Raw genomic sequence first — 19,896 nt, 5'->3', positions numbered from 1 at the left:
GTGCTATTTTCTTGATTTTTAAATATTTTGTTTTTAAGAATTTGTCAGATGCCTCTGGTCTGTTGGCCTTGCTGACCATAGAGTCCTTCATCCTCCAGTGATACCAGAAAGATGGGACCTTGGTGGAAGCCTGGCAGACCCTCCAGGCAAATTCTGTGCAGTTGTAAACATTGGCACAAACTTCTCTCCCTTCATGAAATATTCGTGCACTGACTGCACAGAGGGCACTGGAAATGGACTCAAAGAAGACAGCGCAGCTGACAAGGGATGGGAGGAAGAGGTGTACCTGGAGCTCTGTGGGTACACAGAAGCAGCCCAGGTGACTTCTTCATCCTGGGGTGGCAGGGGGACCTTGTGATGCTTTCCATAACCTCGCTAGTTTGCAGAGGGAGAGGAACATGGGGTCCAATTGGAAGGGGACATTGAGGCGGTGGCAGGTGTCATTCTGGGAATTAGTTGTGTTGGCCTTTGTGGAAGGGAGCAATGGGCATTGAGCTTAGCTGAGCCAAGGTGCCAGATGACAGACCAGGGCTCTCGCCAGCCACTGACCCGGGTAATAAGAGGGCACTTGGCCGGCAGCCACCTGCACACTGTGCCACACAGCCGCTCGTGGGTCAGGACCTGTCAAGTTGCCCAGTGTGAAGCATTACAACAAGCTGAGTCCAAATGCTATTTTACTGCTTTGTTATATATATATATAATTCTCCCTCACACTTTGAAATTTCCTTGCAAACCATAAACTTGAAATCGGCAATTAGTAGTTCTTAATGCTGTGGAGCGTTTTTGTCAGTCTGGTGAAGCCAATGGACCCCTCCTCAGAATAATATCTATACATGAGTAAAATCCATAGGGTTAGAAAAGAAACCAGTCATACTCATATACAGGTATCAAAATATTGCAAAAACTTAAGTAATACATATTCCTTTATTGATGTATTAAGCAGCAAGATCCGGCAGTGGGCCTAGAAGTGCTCATAACTTTGAAGGAGGAATGACTATCAATGATATTTTAAGATCACTGCAATGACCATGATGTGAACTGAAAATATCTATCCCACGTAATAGTGAGTCAATAAAATCCATAGATGCTGCTACTCTGTGAACTTGTCTGTATGCAGAGTGGAAAGAAAGACCAGGTGTCAGATAGAGAGTAGTGAAAATAAAGACATAAGTTTCTTCTGATCCATGTTGAGATGCCCAGAAATCTGTCCACAAAGCCAGTTAAGAATCTCTGCTTTTAAGATGTAGAGAACGGACATGTGGACACGGTGGGGAGTGGGATGGGGGAGGGTGAGATGAATTGGGAGAGTCGGATTAACATATGTACACTACCATGTGTAAAATAGATAGCTAGTGGGAAACTACTGTATACCATAGGGAGCTGTGATGACCAAGAGGGTTGGGATGGAGGCTCAAGAGGGAGGGGATATATGTATACTTATAGCTGATTCATGTTGTTGTACAATAGAAACCAACACAATATTGTAAAGCAATTATACTCCACTTAAAAAAAGAATCTCTGCTTTTAGATACAAAAGAAGGAATTAGAATGAAAAAACCCCCATTTGTATCAAGAAAATTTATAAAAACTTACACTTCCCCCCTATTTATTCTGATAGGGATGAGAAAAGAAACTATGTTAAAAATGAATCCAAATTTAACAAACATTTTGATTACCTGAGATGAAGATCTTTTCCCTTCTTCCTAAAGAGAAAGGTACATGGAATTTTCTGTCATTATATAAATCTCCCAGGGCTGTTTTTTGGTACTGATTTTGAGAACTGGGAAACTCTAGATTTGTTCATGGTGGGTATTTTCCCCTGCAAATTCTCTAGTCATGAGAGATGGACCCCCAGTGAAGGTTTCAGGGGTTTGCTAGACCTTTGTTGCAGTGCATGTTCCCCATTGCTCCCTCTCTCCTCTTCTTGTTCCCTCTCTGCCTCCCCCCTACACTGTAAAAGTTAGGGGTTGGATGGATCCATTTGTCAGCAGCAAAGTTTGAGAAGGCCTTCAAAAATAGAGATGTTGTTGGAGGGGGGGGTGGGTGTTCGATAGAAAGGAGAAATCTTGTTTATGCTCAACAAATAACTTATATTTAGAATTTCCCTTCAGTTTTTCCTTTGAAATTCTGTATTCTCATTTCACTTGAATGACTCTGCATGGAGCATTTAAAAGTAGATCAAACAAAACTCTATAAATATGTTGAGTTCTTTTGGGCATTTTGCCCAAATCAGCTTTGCTAAAGCAGAGAAAAGCAGTGTGCTTTATGTAGCAGATTTTCTCCTCTGAACATCCAGGCTCCCTCCCCCAGGGGTGCTTTGGAGCCGTGTCCCCCAGTGTGGTCTGCTGTGGGTCTGGTCACGTGGATTAAGGGGCTGTGTGGAAAGGCCAGAGACCAAGCCCTGGTACCAGCCTAAGGAAAGGGGGAAACCAGAAGAATGTTTAGAGATGTCACTGAGTTTGTTGGCCAGTGTGTTTCCTTTATCTCACTCTTAATGGGAAGGAAAGGTTGGCAAAAAAAAACTGGTTGAACTGGTATAAATAATGAACAAAGCGGTCTTATAGCATATTCTTGAATGTAAAAAGAAGTGAGAAAAAAGGGCAGGAGTCAGGTGGCAGCAAGTCCTTCTGTGAAGCAAGTCTGCCCTCATCATGCTGGGAGCTCAAGTGGGCTGCACAATGTGGTCGCAGTGCTGGGGCCACTGGGTTACCTGTCTTTTCGCTGTTTTGAGGCCCAGGATTCTCTTAATGTGCCTTAAGGCTATGCTGATAACCACGTGTCCATGAGCTGGAAAATCAAAGCTCATGTGTCCTTTCGGACAGCTAATTCACACCAGTTTTATGAGTCTGTTTGAGGTGGAGGCCACTGTGGTTGGAGGAGTTCTTCATGCCCTGTGCACCTGTATTATTAGTATATTTTGTGACTTCAATGGAAATATCAGGTGACAATGTTAACATTGAAAATACCCATGTGTAGCTTCTATTTGCAGAAGCTCAGCTTGTGAAATGGATGGCCCCTTTCTGTATTATGCTGGCGGTAGAATCTCAGTGTTTTGTTTTTATTTTTGATGATATGTTAATTGGCTAAGTTTAAGACTGCTTTCAGTGGCTTCTTTAAACAGGGCATTAAACTCTGAAATTTTAGTCCTGAAGGAAGGTCTAGATCAGGGATTTGTGTCCCTCCCCCTGTTTCAAGATACCTGCTACCTGGGCTCACATGTTGATGGTGAGTGGACATCCATGATGAGATGGCATCACAGAACCATCATGAGGCACATGTGAATGTTGGTAAAGGAGTTGCATTTGTTGAAAAAGGTGTGCATGAAAGAGCTGAGAGGTGTCAGAGCTGAAGTCGTGGAGAAAAACATACACACTGATGCTCAGAGATATTGCAAATACAGTGGGATGCAGGCAGTGTTAGAGAAAAGCAATAGTTGTTAGGGGAACCTAGAGAAGGAACCTTCATGGCAGAGAGTGTGTGTGTCCCCCTCCATACCATCTTCTGTGCCTACACAAGGGTATTCATGCACACACGCTCTCCTCTCACTCATTTAATTATATTAGGCTCTCACATATCAGTTGAGTGAATGAATCCATTTATTGATTAATAAGCATTTGTTGAGTCCATACTCTTGATAGGTTCTGGGTAATAGGAGTAAATAAAAGAGCCCATGATGGGGGTTAAGGAGGGAGGGAGGTGGTGGTCTGTGTGTGCATGTGTTTGCAGTGTTGGGATTGTATAGGTATTATGTAATTTGGTCTTTTAATGTACAATGGGCACCTATTACACATCAGTACACATAGAGCTGCTTGTCTGGTTTAATTGGCTGCTGCATTTCCCAAGGCCTGGATAAACCATGATTAATGGAGCTATTCCTTCGCAGAAGACATTCAGGATGTTTCCTGTGTGGATCTCTGTACATGTTAGAAGCAATGCTGCCCTGGACGTGCTTACACATATATCTCTGCCTACTGAAAACAACTATTTCCTGTCTTAAAGAGAACTACATTTAAAATCAAATATACATCATTTCTTGTTCGGATCTAGTCCCGTTCTCCCACTAGGTATAATTGACAGTTGACCATAAACTTGGAAGAAGAGAGCAGTTAAGATTATCATAGACACTGTTTAACATCACAGATGCTTGAGACTACAACATTGGTGGAGAGTGAGACACCTTCAGCACAGTAGCAAGACTACAAGGGTCACCAGAATCTTCCCATCCCTGCCACTGGCTTTTTTTAAATTGGTAAAATGTACATAACATAAAATATACCAACTTAACCATTTTGGAATTGGCTTTTAAACACACGTTGGTGGGTGCCCTGCTTAACATCAGGTTGAGTCTTTAACTCTTTCCCTCTACCTTTCTGATCCTGCCTCAGTGCTCCTCTGACTGGGAATTTGTGTTCACAAAACTGACGACTCACAGACAGAATGTGGACTAGGTACTCATTAGTTCATTCATTCATGAAGAATGGATTGTGTGTCTGCTTGAGTAGATGCTGATCTAGGTACTGGAGATCAGAGACGAACAAGAAAGGGTCATTGGCCTCCAGAGGGGTCAGCAGAGACATATCACCTGATGATGATACTATGGATCTACCTTTCCTTCCCTGCATATCTGATTCTGTGTGTTTTTCAGACTTTCTCTCTTTGTGTTCTGTTGGGCTCTCTGTTTGCTTTTAGATTCCTTCCCCCAAGCTGTCCTGCATACCCCTGGTACCAGGCACTTCTCCCCAGATCACTGTCCTTCTCACACGTTCTGGTCACTTCTCCGGGCAGGATCTCACAAAATGAAAGTCCTTTGCTTGGTGTACAAAGTCCCCCAGAAATACACTCCTGATCTGCCTTCCTGGTATTATCTGGGGTTGGTGGAAGAAGAGGCCTGCAGACCACAGCTTATTTTACTCTTGGGCCTCGTACAGTCATCTAGGCTTTCTGTGCCCATCCGTCAAGATGGGGCCAACACCCCTAACCTCATAGTGTTGGTGCAAGGACTTCAGGGGATACACATGACATACCTAGCAGGGTTCTTGGCACATAGCAGCTACCTAGTCGGTGTTTATTTCCTTCATCTCTGCCAAGATGCAGTTGATTTTCCTTATGTGACTTTCGACTTCACCCCTCAACCCTGTCTCCATGGCCCAGAGGCCCTACTCACTGGTTCCCTCTTAGTTCTGCACTTCCCTCGTGCATTCTGGTGAGACCTGGGAGCAAATGAGCACTGGCTTAGCTCTAAACTCTTTTCAGATGAACCTTGCCTTTGAAGGAGTAAGCAATTGGATTTTCTGTTTTCTGCCATGCAAAGATGTTGATTATACACATCCCTTTGAGAATCAAACAGGCTCATCTCCAGGGACCAAACAGGGCTGGTTGATTAAATACTGTACATTTCTGCTGCAACAGTCCAGCCACAGCCAAGAGTAATTTGTAAAGAAAGACCCATGAGTTTCTTTTCTCCTGGCATGCCATCAGCCTCTAATGTAGCCTTCTCTTCCTCTGAGTTACATTCCACTGGAAACGGGGATGCATGGGAATTTTTCCAGGACAGGGTTTGATGCTGGGTCCACAAAGTCAGTCATTCAGTTTTCTCTTCCCTTGCACCCAGAATCCACTGGGTGTCCTGAGTAAAATGGCTGATTCTCCACTTTCATTTCACTTTGTATTGTTTTTCTGTCCTGAAATAGTAAACCTGACCCCTTGCGTAAATTGATGTTTCTGACTCAAAACAGCTTCTTCAAGAATCCGGAATGCTGCTCAGTAACTTGGGGAATTGCTGCAACCCTGGCAGTGTTCACTAATTAATTATAGCAGAGACTACCTTCTTTTCCATCCCCCGGCCCCCAGGAGCACATTTCCAGAGCTAGAAACTGCTTAGTACAACGGTCCCAAAGGCCTGTGAAATAGAAACCCAGGTGCAGCATTCACCTGGGTTATGTGTTAGGATGACATTGCCAAATAAGTAGAATTTTTTTTGTCCTTTTGGGAGAAACTGAATACGGGACCTAAATAGCATGGTCTGGAAGAGTCCCACTGATTTTTTAGAATAGTTTATTTTTGGTTGTGCAGGGTATTCATTGCTTTGCATGGGCTTTTCTCTAGTTGTGGCGAGCATGGTGCACGGGCTTCTCATTGTTGTGCATTCTCTTGTTGTGGCTTCCAGGTGCTAGAACATAGGGCCAGTAGTTGTGGGGCGTAGACGTAGTTGCTCTGTGCATGTGGGGTCTTCCCAGACCAAAGATTGAACCTGTGTCCCCTGCATTGGCAGATGGATTCTTATCCACTGGACCACCAGGGAATCCCCCATTTATTTTTTGACAACTGACCTGTCTAGATGTCTCTAGATCCTGGCTGTATGTTAGAATCACCTGGGGAGTTCCTGAAATTCACATGCCCAGGCTGCACCCCAGACCAGTGACTTCAGAGAATCTAGGAGTGGGGCCCAGGCATCCTTTTTTTTTTCTTTTCCGCCTAAATATTTTATTTAGAAAAATTTCAAATGTACAGGAAAGTTGTAACAATAGTACAATGAACATTCATTTAGATTCACCTTTTGTTAACATTGCCACATGGGCTTTCTGTCTTTCTCTCACTGTATGTTTGTGTGCATTCATATATGTCTATATGCATGTGTATACACATACATGTGCACATCTTTCATTTTTTTCCTTAAACAATTTGAAAGTACATTACAAATATCAAGATACTTCATCCCTAAATACTTCATAACAAGCACTTTCTCCTATGTAATTGCAATAGAATTAACACTCAGGAAATGTAGCATTAATGTAGTGTTATTATCTATTATTAGTCCATATCCAAACTTCCCCATTTCTTCCAATAGTGTCCTTTATAACATTTAAAAGAAAACCTGAATCCAGTTAAGAATTGCATTATATTTAGTTGTTAAATCTCTACTGTTTCAAAGTCTAGAACAGTCCTCTAACCTTTAAAAAGTTTTATGTGATATTGAACTTGAAAAGATTTTTAAAAAATAAAACCAGATCACTTTTTGTCAACTGTCCCTCGTTTTGGATTTATGGGATTTGGATTTGCATGTTTCTTCACTGTCAGATTTCATCTAAACATTTTGGGTGGGAGCATTCTGTAGGCAATTTTAAGCCTTTCTTAGCATGTCACATAAGGAGGCAGTACCTGATGTCAATTAGTCTCATCACTGATGACAGGGACTTTGAGACCATGTCTTCCAGGTTCCTCCATACTATGGGGACTATTTCCTTTTGTAATCAATGAATCTTGGGGGAAATACTTTGAGACTCTCTAGATATCCTAATCCCCAACAAGATTTCACCCCATGGTTTTAGAGACCATTGATTATTGTCAGAATCAGTTGTTGCCATCATGGTTATAAGATAGTGATTGGGTTTTGCCATACATTGACATGAATCAGCTATGGATTTACATGTATTCCCCATCCTGATCCCCCCTCCCACCTCCCTCTTCACCCAATCCCTCTGGGTCTTCCCAGTGCACCAGCCCCGAGCACTTGTCTCATGCATCCAGCCTGGGCTGGTGATCTGTTGCACCCTAGATAATATACATGTTTCGATGCTGTTCTCTCGAAACATCCCACCCTTGCCTTCTCCCACAGAGTCTAAAAGTCTGTTCTGTACATCTGTGTCTCTTTTTCTGTTTTGCATATAGGGTTATCATTGTAATTAGCCTCCAACTAATAAAAATAAATGCAAAAAAAAAAGATAGTGATTGTCAGTTCCTGTCATTTCTACATGATTTAGTTGACATTCTTTTGTAAAGGAGAGCTTTGCCCTCATGGCCCATCCTTACCTGTCTAATCTTACCCATCTATCTAGCTATGAACCTAGTTAATGTATCAAGATGGACTCATGAGTTTTTTTGAAATGAATGAATTCTTCAGTACATGATGTCATTGTCCCATATTTGGCCAGTAGAAGCCCCATCAAGCTTATCCTTGTGTCCTTTTGAAATTACCCGTCAAGGCTTAGAGTGCTTCATTCATTTTGTCATAGCCACATATTCCAGTCTTTCTTTCTTTTTCTTTGCTCCAGCCCTGGAAGCCCTAGAAGTCATTTTTCTCTGGAGATCTAGTTTCTTAGGGGCTGTTGTTTAGGAAGTTACGGGAAGTTTCATAAAACTTGAAACTATGAAACAGGCGATTTCAGGGGACAGCCAAGATTGGGAACTACTGGTTAACATCCTCCAAAGGGAGAGTGTTTGGTCCCACAAGGTATTTTCCTTTGGTCACCTGTATTTGGTGGCTCTGATGCATTGTTGAGGTTTAGATTTTTGTGGGTGGTGTCATTTGCAGAGTCAGGTTTAAATGCAAGCCCCTGGACTCAACCTCAGAGAGTACAGTTCTGTTGGTCTGCCCTGCATGCCAAAGTTTTGAAACAGGTGGACCCCAGGCCTTATCTGGAGAAAATGCCAGAAGTGACCCTAAGAATTAGGGGCTTCTTATGATGTTTCTCTTTGATTTTATAAATGTTTTCTCTTTTGTAAAACAGTGTCAGGATACTGCTGCATTCTCTAGGCATGTGGTGAGGATTCCCTTGATTAAGTTAGTGAGTTTCTTGAAAATATTAAGTGATTTAAACCCTGTAGTTATACTCTCATTCTGTCAAGGAGGATGTGGCATATAAAAAAAAATAAACTGTATGAGTATTGAAAGTTTTCAGTTGACCCAAAGGCTTTTTTCAACCACTGCACTATTTGTTGTTATATTTTTGTGGTCATTGAATGAACTGACCTAGTAAAGTTTTCACATGTCATAAGACCCCGGAAAGCCCTAAAATATAGATGTGTGTGCTGTTTTTGACACTTGGTCTTGGCACCTTTTGTAGTTTCTGCTATTTCATTTTTAGAGACTGTGAATATATGACATTTCCTCACCATCCAGCCAGTTTTATTTCATTAAAATATGGGCCCCAGTTCTCAGCAGCTGTAAGGAAATGCTCCTGATTTGTGGTTTGTCACTTCCTGGTTTCACATCTTAACCATGTACCATGTTAGTCCAATGAGTCCTTTCTGCAATCTCAAGACTCATGGACGGGAATTCTTAAGAACAGTCAGACAGGGGAGGCGGTCTCTGGAATTGCATATCCTGACTCAAAATCCCAGGCCCTTCTAGCACATTCTAGCTGTGAGAGACCTCTGGTAAAATAGTCTCTGTGTGCCTACTTGGTCTTCTTGTCTATAAAAGGGAAGGTTCAGGATGTACCCTCAAGGTTCAGTGAGAGGATTAAATGGGCTAATGCATATGAATTGCTTAGTAGTCTCTGGCACACAGTAAGTGCTCAATAAATGTTAGCTGTTACTATTCTATTAAGCAAAGCTGGTCGTGAATGGAAGGTGGTTATGAGATCTAATGAGGCAGTTGAAGGTACCTGCCTTGCTACCTGTGTTTGCCTGTGTTCCTCTAAATGAGCACTATTCATACATTTGGATTTTGTGGTCATCATATAATATGGCAGTAAAGTAGAGACATGTCAAGTGTGCCTTGTGAAGTCTGCCTTAGTCATAACTTTTTAGTAAGCCATGTGCCCCCGTACCTTTGCTTATATGTTCATAAAACTTGTGTTCATTACTTCTTTCAATTATGTATAAAGAGTTAAAACACACACACAGTGGAAGTGTATTAAAACTTGCCTGTGGACCAGGCTGTGTGTGTGAAGGTGGTAACTTGAACGAAAGGATTCCAAACCACAGCCTTGGGCAAGTCATACATTTTTCCCCTCCAGTTTCTACTAGCTATTAAAAGGAGATGACATTGTTGTCTGCATACCTCTTTGAGGAAGGTCAAGACCAACTAGTAAACATCAGTGAAATGCCAGGGAAAGGAAAACATGGCAATGACATTCTTAAATTTCCTTTAATTTGATATGGACCAAAGCGACTGAGATACAGTGCCTCCTAATGTCAAATATTCCCCCCGAGCTGAGTTTTAGGTTGGGTGGAACTGGCGAACAAGATTGAAACAGTAATTTGCAGAAGTTGAGGAATGGAAAGCAGCCTTGCAGGAGTTGAGGAGTTATCTGTAATGAGAAAGCTGTGGAGAAGCCCTCAGGCTGTGTTATGCAATGTTGTGCGAAGCAGTTAAGTACAGATTGCAGAGAACTTGGGCCGAGATGTGACCTGAATTGGTTCATCCAGCATTGGAGTGAGAGCTCTGAACTCAGGGCAAGGAGACACTGCCTCTTGCTAGCTTGGTGACCTTGGGGAAGTCACTGAGCCCCAGCTGCTTCATTTCCGAGATGGTTGCTCATTCTGGCTCTTTTCCTTTTCACTGCTGTGATTGGTAGGGCGAATTAGGGTGATGGGTGTCAGAGGTGCTTTAGAAAAGATCACGAACAATCCCAGTGTCAGAGGGAGTTGTTGTTCCAGGCTCAGTTTTCTTGGTCTTGTATGTTGGCAGTGTGCTTTATAGGTCTTTGTGCCACCAGCTGAATAACCTTAGAAGCTTTTAAGAAATATTGAGTAGCCTGGCAGAGAGAGATTAGTTAGTGTGCTTTTCTTTCTGATTCCAGGCAGGGCTCTACAGATGTCTGATGGAAAGATTTGGTTCTAGAGAAATACTATTCTGTTCTAGGTCCTGATTGCTGGTTTAGTCTTGTCTCTCCTTCACCCTTTATGTAGTATTGGGTTAGATGCTACTTTTTACAAAGGATTCTGTGAAGATATGAATTTACATATAACTGAGTTTTATGACTTCAGCTAGCAATAGGTCTTCAGATGTTATTTTAAAGTCACTTCGGTCAGAACTTAGGTGACCTCTGTGGTTATGAGTGTCAGGTGTCAGACATTTGTCATATTGACTTGTTTCATGCTCCGTTTTGTATCTGCAGTTTGTTTTGAACATAACATGTAACAAATATAGCTCTTAAAGATTTATAGAATCTCATCTTACGGGGTATAGATGGGGGCAGTGGAGGCACAGGGAGTAGGAGTAGGAGATGATGCCATGATCACTCGGTCATCTGGACTCGTGGCCCGAATGAAAATCTGTATCCTGTATTATGGAGGGCTTGATTCACCTTCCTTTGTGTTGGAAGCCAGGGAAAGCAGTGGAGTTCTTTTTTAAATTTTTAAATTCTGTTTATTTCTGGCTCTGCTGGCTCTTTGTTGCTGCATGGGCTTTTTGCTAGTTGTGGTGAGCAGGAGTTACTCTCTAGTTGTGGTGCATGGGCTTCTCATTGTGATGGGTTCTCCTGTTGTGGAGCATGGGCTCTAGTAGCTTGGGGCTCAGTAATTGTGGCTCCCAGGCTCTAGAGCACAGGCTCAAGTAGTTGTGGTGTATGAGCTTAGTTGCTCTGCAGCATGTGGGATCTTCCCAGACCAGGGATCGAACCTGTGTCCCCTGCATTGGCAGACAGATTCTTAACCACTGCTCCATCAAGGGAGTCACAGCAGTGGAGTTCTTTGTCCTCAAGATGACTCTTCTGGACTTCCCACCTAGGAAGAGCCATTTGGGTGAGCCCTCTGTTCCTAGGAGAGCTGGGGGCTGCCCTCCTCTGTCTGCAGACAGTGTACTTAGCACCTGGGAACCAGCTTGAGAGCTGTGTGTTGGTTCTTACGGAGACCAGGGAGCTTGTGGTTTCTCACAAGGGGGTGGAGTGTTTTCGCGTCATCACCCAAGTCATGGTTAGGTGACATGCTGGTTCTCAACTTCTGCCCTCTTCACTTTGTTCAGCTCTGTTCTTCCTTAGTGAGGTTTGGGAGAAAAAAAAATGGAACAGAGAAAACTAGGCCACTGACTTGTGATAAATATCAATCAGCACATCAGATGTAGCCAAGGCCTCCCCTCTGTATGACATGACACTGCATGGGGGTCTCAGTGCGGCCAGTGGTCACTCCTGTGGGGACTGGCTGTTTCAGGGAAGATTAGAAAAGGAGTCCCTGTAAGCAGTATCCAAAAATAATGTAAGCACTTCTAAATGTGCTGCCTTGAAGTCGTTGATCCCTGTGGTGTTCGAGGCCATGTGGCAGCAGGAAGGAATGAGGTGAGGTGGTCAGCCTTGAGCGATAAGCTTCGGAGCAGTGCTGGTCTCAGTTCCCCTCTCCTGTCCACTTCTTTGCAGCTTGGGCCTCCTCTGTTGTCTGTCTCTGCCCCGTAAGCCCCATCACACACACCATGTGCATGTTCTCTCTCCCCACAGTGCATGTCTGTGGCGTGGATAGTTGCATCCGTATTTGAACAGCTTTGAACCAGGACCTCCCAGTGGGACCACACTGGGGGAGTGAGATGTTGTGACTTTGAGTGTCCTTCAGTCAAGCAAAGTGTGGCCCTGGCTTTTCTCTTGATGTTTCTGGATTGGTTCTGTGTAAGCAGCCAGGGATCCTGCTAATGGATCCCCTGGGACAGAGAGAAGAGGACCGAAGTGGATTTGCTGATCCCCTGTGGGGCATTTGAAATGGTACCAAGAGTAGGCTGAAATCTAATCAGCCTTTGCTTATCAGCCTGAGTTCCAGCATGTTAAAAGGGTGATGATTAGTGAGAGAAAGGCCAGAATACTTTATCTTTTCCTTTGCACATTTGGGAAGAATTTCCTCTGCCTCGCTAGCATTAGAAGCAGACCATTCTTTTCCCTTCACTGTATCACATCAGCTTTCATTAAAAGTCACCAGCAGCAAATACAAAGCCCTGTCCATGGAAAATCGTTTAAGGCAACACTGTGCTCCAGCGCTTCAGGGGTGGGCTTTTGCCTTCTGCACCACCAGATCGGTTTCTCATATCCATGCCTTTCTGACCCAGCAGCTTTTCAAAGACCGAGAAGCATTGCTCTGCTTTCTCCTGCCTCTCTCTCAGAGACCAGAGCTGCCATGCCTCTAGCCATGTCCCAGAGAGCATATTTGAGACAAGTCAGCTTAATTTGCCTGCATGCCTAGGATGCCTCTCTTTAAAATCAATTTTTGAGACCAGAGCTGGATCTGAATATTTTCCTTTTCCAATGCAGGCGAGCGACGGAGGCGCCGGTGCCAGGTGGCATTCAGCTACCTGCCGCAGAACGATGACGAGCTTGAGCTGAAAGTCGGCGACATCATAGAGGTGGTGGGAGAGGTACGTGTGCCAGGCGGGTGGGTGCAGGGCCTCTCATGGACTGTCAGAACCCACCCGTGGCTAGTTGGCATTGCTGTGGGGGATGTTAGGACTCAAGAGACCAGGGACATCATCCGGTTGAGTCTTCCAGAAGAGATTCCTCTAGAGAGGTGTGCCTCCCAGCCCGCTGAGGGCAGATGTGGTCCATTTAAAACCGTGGTCTTCTTCACTGCATGCTAGCCAACACCAACCCAGTACCATAGCTTTCCTCTTCTGCTTCAAGTGCTCATAGACTCTCACTATCCAGAGTGACCGTGTCCACCTTAAAGGATGGATTCAGTATTCGTCATGGGGAGCACTGTGGATTCAGAAGGAAGGAAACAAGTGACACTGATAGAAGACCTAGTATGTGATGGGCATGACAAGGTTCTTTACACATTGGTCCATTGACTCTTCATAACCACTTTAGTTTATAGATAAAGAAAGAGGCTTGAGAGACCCTAGAAGAGGCAGGGCTGAGGGTTGAAGCTAGGTTCACCTGGCTGGAGACCTTTCTTCTCTCACTGCCCTACATTACCTTGTCCCTGTGTGGTCCCAGCTGCTTGCAGCCAGCCCTGCTGGTGAGGTGTCCCACCAGACCCCGGCACGGGATTTTGGGGCTCTACTCCCTCAGGCCGGGGGCATCCTGGGCTTCGCACTTAGAATCTGATCATTCATCCTGATTCAACATGTGTATCTGTGTATAGTGATAGTTTTCCAATTGCTTTCATTTCCTGCATACCATTCGATGTTACAAAAACCCATGATTTATAAAACAAACAAACTAGGAAGCCAGAAGTCAAGGAGGAAGTTAAGTGAAGTATGACGTGGGTGGGAGTGGCTGGGCTGATGCCAGCAGACAAGATTTCTGGACTCTCATATGAACATAAAGGGAAGCACGCATCAAAGCTTTATTTAACTCATTAATGAGGGCATCTGCAAGATGGTAAGGCTGACTCAAAGAGAATGGTGAAAGAGCAAAGTGTTTATAAATGACTGAAAGAGAAAAAAGCTTGAGTAAGATTGCTAAGTTAGATGTGAAACTACGTTACGTCCTACAGGGCAGTGAGACTGGGACCTCTGAGGTCATCTTTTCTAGGGGATGAATCTCTTTCTCTTTGCTGGTCAAAGGTTATTTTCATGGTTCTCTGACAAGACTCATTCACTTTGTTTTTGGTCTTCTAGCAGTTAGCATCTGCACTAACGCAGTTGTAAACTGTCCTCATAAAAAGTAACAGTGTGTCAAAGATACTTGTCCCTAGAGAATCAATCAGTGAGGTTCCCAGTGTGGGAGGACATGCAGTAACTCGCTTTTTGCCAGTTTCCCAGTTTTGGATAATTTGAATTAGTATGTCATTCATCATGTTTTATTCCTGGTGCCAAGCACAACATATAGGAGACATTTGTTGAAAGCTGAATGAGTGCCAAATGAATGGACAGCAGAGTAGAACATTTGTGCCAATGGTAGAAGGGCACAGTTCTTAAGACTGAAACCAGGGAAGAAATTCTAGGGGGAAAAAATAAACGGTTGTGACTAATAATAATAAAAAAAAGAGTTAAAATTTTGGTATGATTTGAAGTGAGGTTAGCTAAACAAAGAGGACAACAAACAGGAAAAAATTTGAAAAAATTTTATTTATGTAACATATGAAAATACATTAGGAAGCTATTATAACAATGATAAAGGATAGATCTGCTATAAACACACATCCCACAAGTGAAAATAAAAATCTGAACCATGAGGAAGTGTTCTAACCTGCTACTAATTAAATAATCAAATTAAGACAATTTGATTGGGTACCTCCTTTTGAAAATCCTAAAAAAGTGTGAGAGTGGTAAGACTTGGTAGTGATTAGAAGAACTGGTGACTTTGCATATCTTTATGATCCTTGTTTGATGCTATTTAGCAAGGTGCATCAAGAGCTATAAAAATCCGAATTAATACCCTTGATTCAGTAGTCTTACTCCTAGAAATTTATTCATGGAAAATGGTTACAGAAAAAAATTATGTTAAACATGTTAATTGCAGCAATGCTTGTGATAATGAAAAAATCATCAAGAAAGGGAATAGTTATGTGAATTAAGGTATATTATCCAGCTAGAAGATTGTGAAGCCTTTAAGATGGTAAATACAGAGGCCTTTATATTTATTACAATACTGTGTGTTGTAATTATCTGTTCTATTCCACTAACCTGAGAGCTTTTCAACAGCTGGGATCTGGTTTTTATCTATCTTTATATTCATAGTACATGGAATAGTGCCTGAAACCTAACACATACTTTAATAAATGCTTGCTGAATAAGTAAATGAATACATGGAAGTATGAAAAGTTTTTTTTCAAAATAAATGAATAGATAAGTCACAAAATTGCATTCACTAGGAATAGTTGAATATAATTGTCTGAAATCTATCTCAATGCATGTGACTGAAGACAGAAAGAGCCCCAGAATTGAAAGTGGTTCTGCCATAGAAGATGGTTTTCCCTTTAATGTTGTAATAATACTGTAAGAAATACAAATCAAGATAAAAGTTCTTAATAAATTTCTGGAATTATTGCTGATTCACATGTGTCTGTTGACTGCAGGGGAACCGAGTGAGGGTCACTAAGGGAGAGGAATGATTGCAGGGCTGGTGTTCTCCTTGCCTGAAAGAAGAGCTTCACCAACCTCTGTGGGCCCAGCCTCTTTACCATCCATGCCCGTTGAGTCCTAGGCTTTGTCCTGCGCTTCCCTCAAGTAGAAAAAAGGAAAACTAACTGGGTAGCCTCTGCTATTTCTGTAAAACAAAGCATAAACGTTTACCTTTTAATCCATATTTTTAAATTATATCACCAAAAGTTAATTTCCCTACTTTTGAAGTTTATTCTAATATTGCAGATTCTGGGCCATTATCCCTATATCGTATAAAGTCTGTCCTTTTCTCTTATAAGAGATGTTATATAAATGCCAGTAGGTTGCTACTGTCTAATGCCACTGAAGACTAGAAACAAAATAAAAATCCCAAATAAACAAAATCCCTTAAATCACAGGAGCAGATTGTGATAAGACCATAGTAACAGCTTTGCAATACTATAGTGTCAATCTGCTTGTCAGGAGAAAGATAACGTATTGTGTGTGTGCATATAGATTGTATTTTTATTGATAAATTGATTCATAGATTAATTCTATAGTGTTACAAAGCTATACACACACATGCCCCTACTGCCCCCCTGCCTCCAAGAGATAATTCCTAGGAGGATTTTGAATATATGGACCAGTTCCTGAGAACAGTTGAAGCAGGTAGAGAATCCTAAAAAATGATATACGTTTATCTTAACATGTAATCTTAGTTTAAAAATATAAAACTGTATATTCATCTGCCTCTTAGGGCCAGGGTGTTTTCCTAAACTATGTGTTTGTTGGTTTGAGCTCCACCTTCTCTGCATCCATGATGCATCCTCTACTATTCCCACTGGTTTCTTTAAACTTTTTGGAAGTAGGAGTGCTACACTACGTGGCATGTAGGATCCTAGTTCCCCAACCAAGGATCGAACCTGGGCCCCTTGCATTGGAAGCATGGAGTCTTAAATATTGGACCACCAGGGAAGTCCCACCACTGGTTTCTTTGAAGTGGATTGGGGACAACTTAAGGGAAGCAATGAGGGTTAATAATTCTTCTAAAATTCCACACCTCCCTCACCTCCCAAACTTTTAGTTGTCTTTTCTATACCTAATTTGGCACCATGTTTTTAAATGTTCAAATTATAATCATATTCCTTCTCACCACTAGCCTTTTGTCTTCAAACCTACGTACTTTGTACTCTTTAACCATATTGTGTGCTGGCAGGAAGAGCAGTGAACTGAAGCAGGTCTGGGTGGACATGGCCTTGACCCTTGGTGAGGGGAACAGCACTTCTGCCCCAAGTTACCAGCTCAGCCTGGATGGGTCTCTGCAGCATGGCCAGAGGAGAAATGGAGAGTGTGGGGCAGTCCAGGGATGAGGGGGGGCTGGCAAAGTGAAGGTCACTCAGGAAAGTGCTTCTGCCTCCTGACTAGGGAGCAGTCAGTGGTCTGCAGGGAGGACAAAGGTCTTATGAAGTTAATGGGACTTCACTTTCCAGAAGGAAAGCTAGCAGGCTAAATCCCTGGTAGGCATTTTTAAGTACACAGTTATGACATTTCTGTCTGGAGTGGGGCGGTCTGGTCAATGCAGTCTAGACTAGCCTGTAGACTAACCTGTAGCCAGTTTGTGTGTGTGTGTGTTTTTTTTTTACAAAAGTAAGAGCCAGACTTGCCCCTGCTCCCCCAGCAAGAGGTTCCCCACCCTTCATTCTACACTTACAGAGAAGGGCAGTGGGATGGGATGGGGAAGCTGATGTTTATAGGGTATTTACCACATTCCAGGGCACTGTTCTAGTACCTTCATACATCATATTTCATTTAGTCATCACAGAAATCACTGTCTTGAAGGTGTGACCAGTATTTTTATTTTGTAGCTGAGGAAACTGAGGCTCAGAGAGGTTAAGTAACTTGACTGAAGTTGCTCAGCTGTTAACAGGATCTGATATGTAGCTGTTTTGAAGGACAGGACTTTCAAGCATTGCTGAAGATGTCTGTAAGAGCCGTACCAGAAACCCTTGCCACTGTCAGGAAAATCGTGGATATATTGCTCTCTCTCATTGAACAGTGTTTGCTTAAGTCTTAAATATGTATCATATTTTCTTAAGTCATTACCCTATAGGTTTTTCTTTTGAGGGACCCCTCTCATGTGGAATAGGCTTGTCCTCAGAAGAATAAGGGGAGGGGATAAAAATCAACTTCTTCTCGGTATGGTCCTGCCCGGAGAGGTAATCAGACAAAGAGACGTAGCAATTTGGGGAAAATATTGACTTGGGCATTTAGAACCTAGATAACACTTGTTTATAGTTGGCACAACCAGCTTTCCATGTCCCCAGATCAACAAGTATGGTTATTTAAAGCAATGAAAATAGAAAATAATATAGGTATTTATGGCTTCAGAAAGTGGTTCCCTCAAAAATATTTTTTCCCACCAATTCCACAAATAGAAAAAATGTTTCCAGAAACAATTTGTATTTTTTTCAACAGCATTCAAAAGATAAAACCATGTCTTAGCACATTTACGTAAAGTTCTTAGAAAAGGCAAAACCAATCATAGGTGATAGAAATCAGATTAATGTTTGTTTGGAGGTAGATTGACTGGGAAGGAACACAAAGAAATTTTTTGGAGCGATAGAAATGCTCTGTATGTTAATAGAAGTATGGGTTACATGGGTGTATGCATGCACTTACCACAACTGTTTGACTTGTACCATTAAGATCTGTACATTTAAATGAATTATATCTCAATTTTAAAACTTTTAAAAAAGTATCTTGATGCTTTTCTAGCTTAAAATTTTTTCTAAAATATTTCCCCCTACCTCTCATAGGTAGGAGAAATGACTGTTATTGAAATTCTCATTTAATTATTTCTGAATATATTTTTAAAATTGAGACATGATTGACATATAATTGTACTAATGTTAGGTGTATAGCAAAATGATTTGATATATGTATATATTGCAAAATGATGTCTCCAGTAAGTTTAGTTAACATCCATTACTACACATAATTACAGTATTTTTCTTGTGGTGAAAACATTTAAGATCTACTCTCCTAGCAATTTTCAAACACACAATACAGTGTTATTAATTATATTCACTGTGCTTTGCATTGTTTCTCTTATTTCACTTAGCATAATGCCTTCAAGGAACAAGAAAAAGCATAAACTATTTCCAGAGTTAGTAGAAGAAAAGAAATAACAAAGATCACCAGAAATAAATGAAGTAGAGTCTAAAAAGACAATAGAGAAGATCAATGGAACTCAGACCTGGTTTTTTGGAAAGATAAAACAGCTCTTTAGCTAGACTCACCCAGAAAAAAGAACTCAATAAATAAATCAGAAGTGAAAGAGAAGTTACAGCTGATACCACAGAACTATAGATGATCATAAGAGACTGTTATGAGCAATTATATGCCAACACATTGGCCAAGCTAGAAGAAATGGATACACTCCCAGAAACCTAGAACCTACCAAGTATGAATAAATTTTGATGAAAATTTGAGTGATCTTGAGATGTGGGCCTTTCCTTAGAGCTTGACTTATCCATGTTTCTTTCTGGAAAGAATGGCAAAACAGCTCTTGAAACAATGAAACACAAGTACCCATTTGCCTGTGAGCCTCGCCCTCCCCCATGCTTCCCTTTTTCACACTCACCTCTCCAGTGGGCTTTTTTAAAAAAATTTATTTATTTGGCTGCACCATGTCTTAGTTGTGGCACTGGGATCTTCAGTCTTCGTTGTGGCATGCAGGATCTTAGTTGCAGCATGCAAACTCTTAGCTGTGGCATGTGGGATCTAGTTCCCTGACCCGGGCCTCATACATTGGAAGCAGAGAGTCTTAGCCACTAGACCACCAGGAAAGTCCCCTCTGGTGTACTTCTGACTGAGGTTTGGGTAGCAAAGGGCAAATGGATGTGAAAAGCTATAGCAACCCTTAAACGGACCTTTCCTGTCTTGCTGCTTGTACCCTGAAGTAGATTTTAGACTTGGTGAATCTGTTGTTCCCCTCCTTGGTAGAGTTGAGAGGGAAAACTTCAACAGTGATGTAGGAACTACAGGCATATCTCAGAGACATTGCAGGTTGGGTTCTAGACCACTGCACTAAGCAAATATTGCAATAAAGTGAGTTACAGTAATTTTTTAATTTGCAGTACATATGAAAGTTATGTTTATACTATCCTATAGTCTATTAAGTATGAAATAGTATGATGTCTAAATTGCTA

At 42.0% G+C, this 19,896-nt stretch overlaps 1 protein-coding gene across 3 annotated transcripts in view; it reads left to right on the top strand.

The window, feature by feature from the left end:
* SH3KBP1 (SH3 domain containing kinase binding protein 1) overlaps nucleotides 1-19,896 on the top strand; it is a 329,446-nt gene that overhangs the window by 151,057 nt on the left and 158,493 nt on the right. For all 3 annotated transcript variants that reach the window (XM_043459437.1, XM_043459434.1, XM_043459435.1), the window contains one exon: nucleotides 12,954-13,057. In XM_043459437.1, the coding sequence (XP_043315372.1) occupies nucleotides 12,954-13,057 (104 nt within the window). The remainder of the gene's footprint in view (nucleotides 1-12,953; nucleotides 13,058-19,896) is intronic.

This window comes from Cervus canadensis, chromosome X (assembly GCF_019320065.1).
Source record: "Cervus canadensis isolate Bull #8, Minnesota chromosome X, ASM1932006v1, whole genome shotgun sequence".
Taxonomy (NCBI): Eukaryota; Metazoa; Chordata; class Mammalia; order Artiodactyla; family Cervidae; genus Cervus; species Cervus canadensis.
Note: the sequence above shows the minus strand (reverse complement) of the source record. Positions and strands in the feature narration are given on the sequence as shown.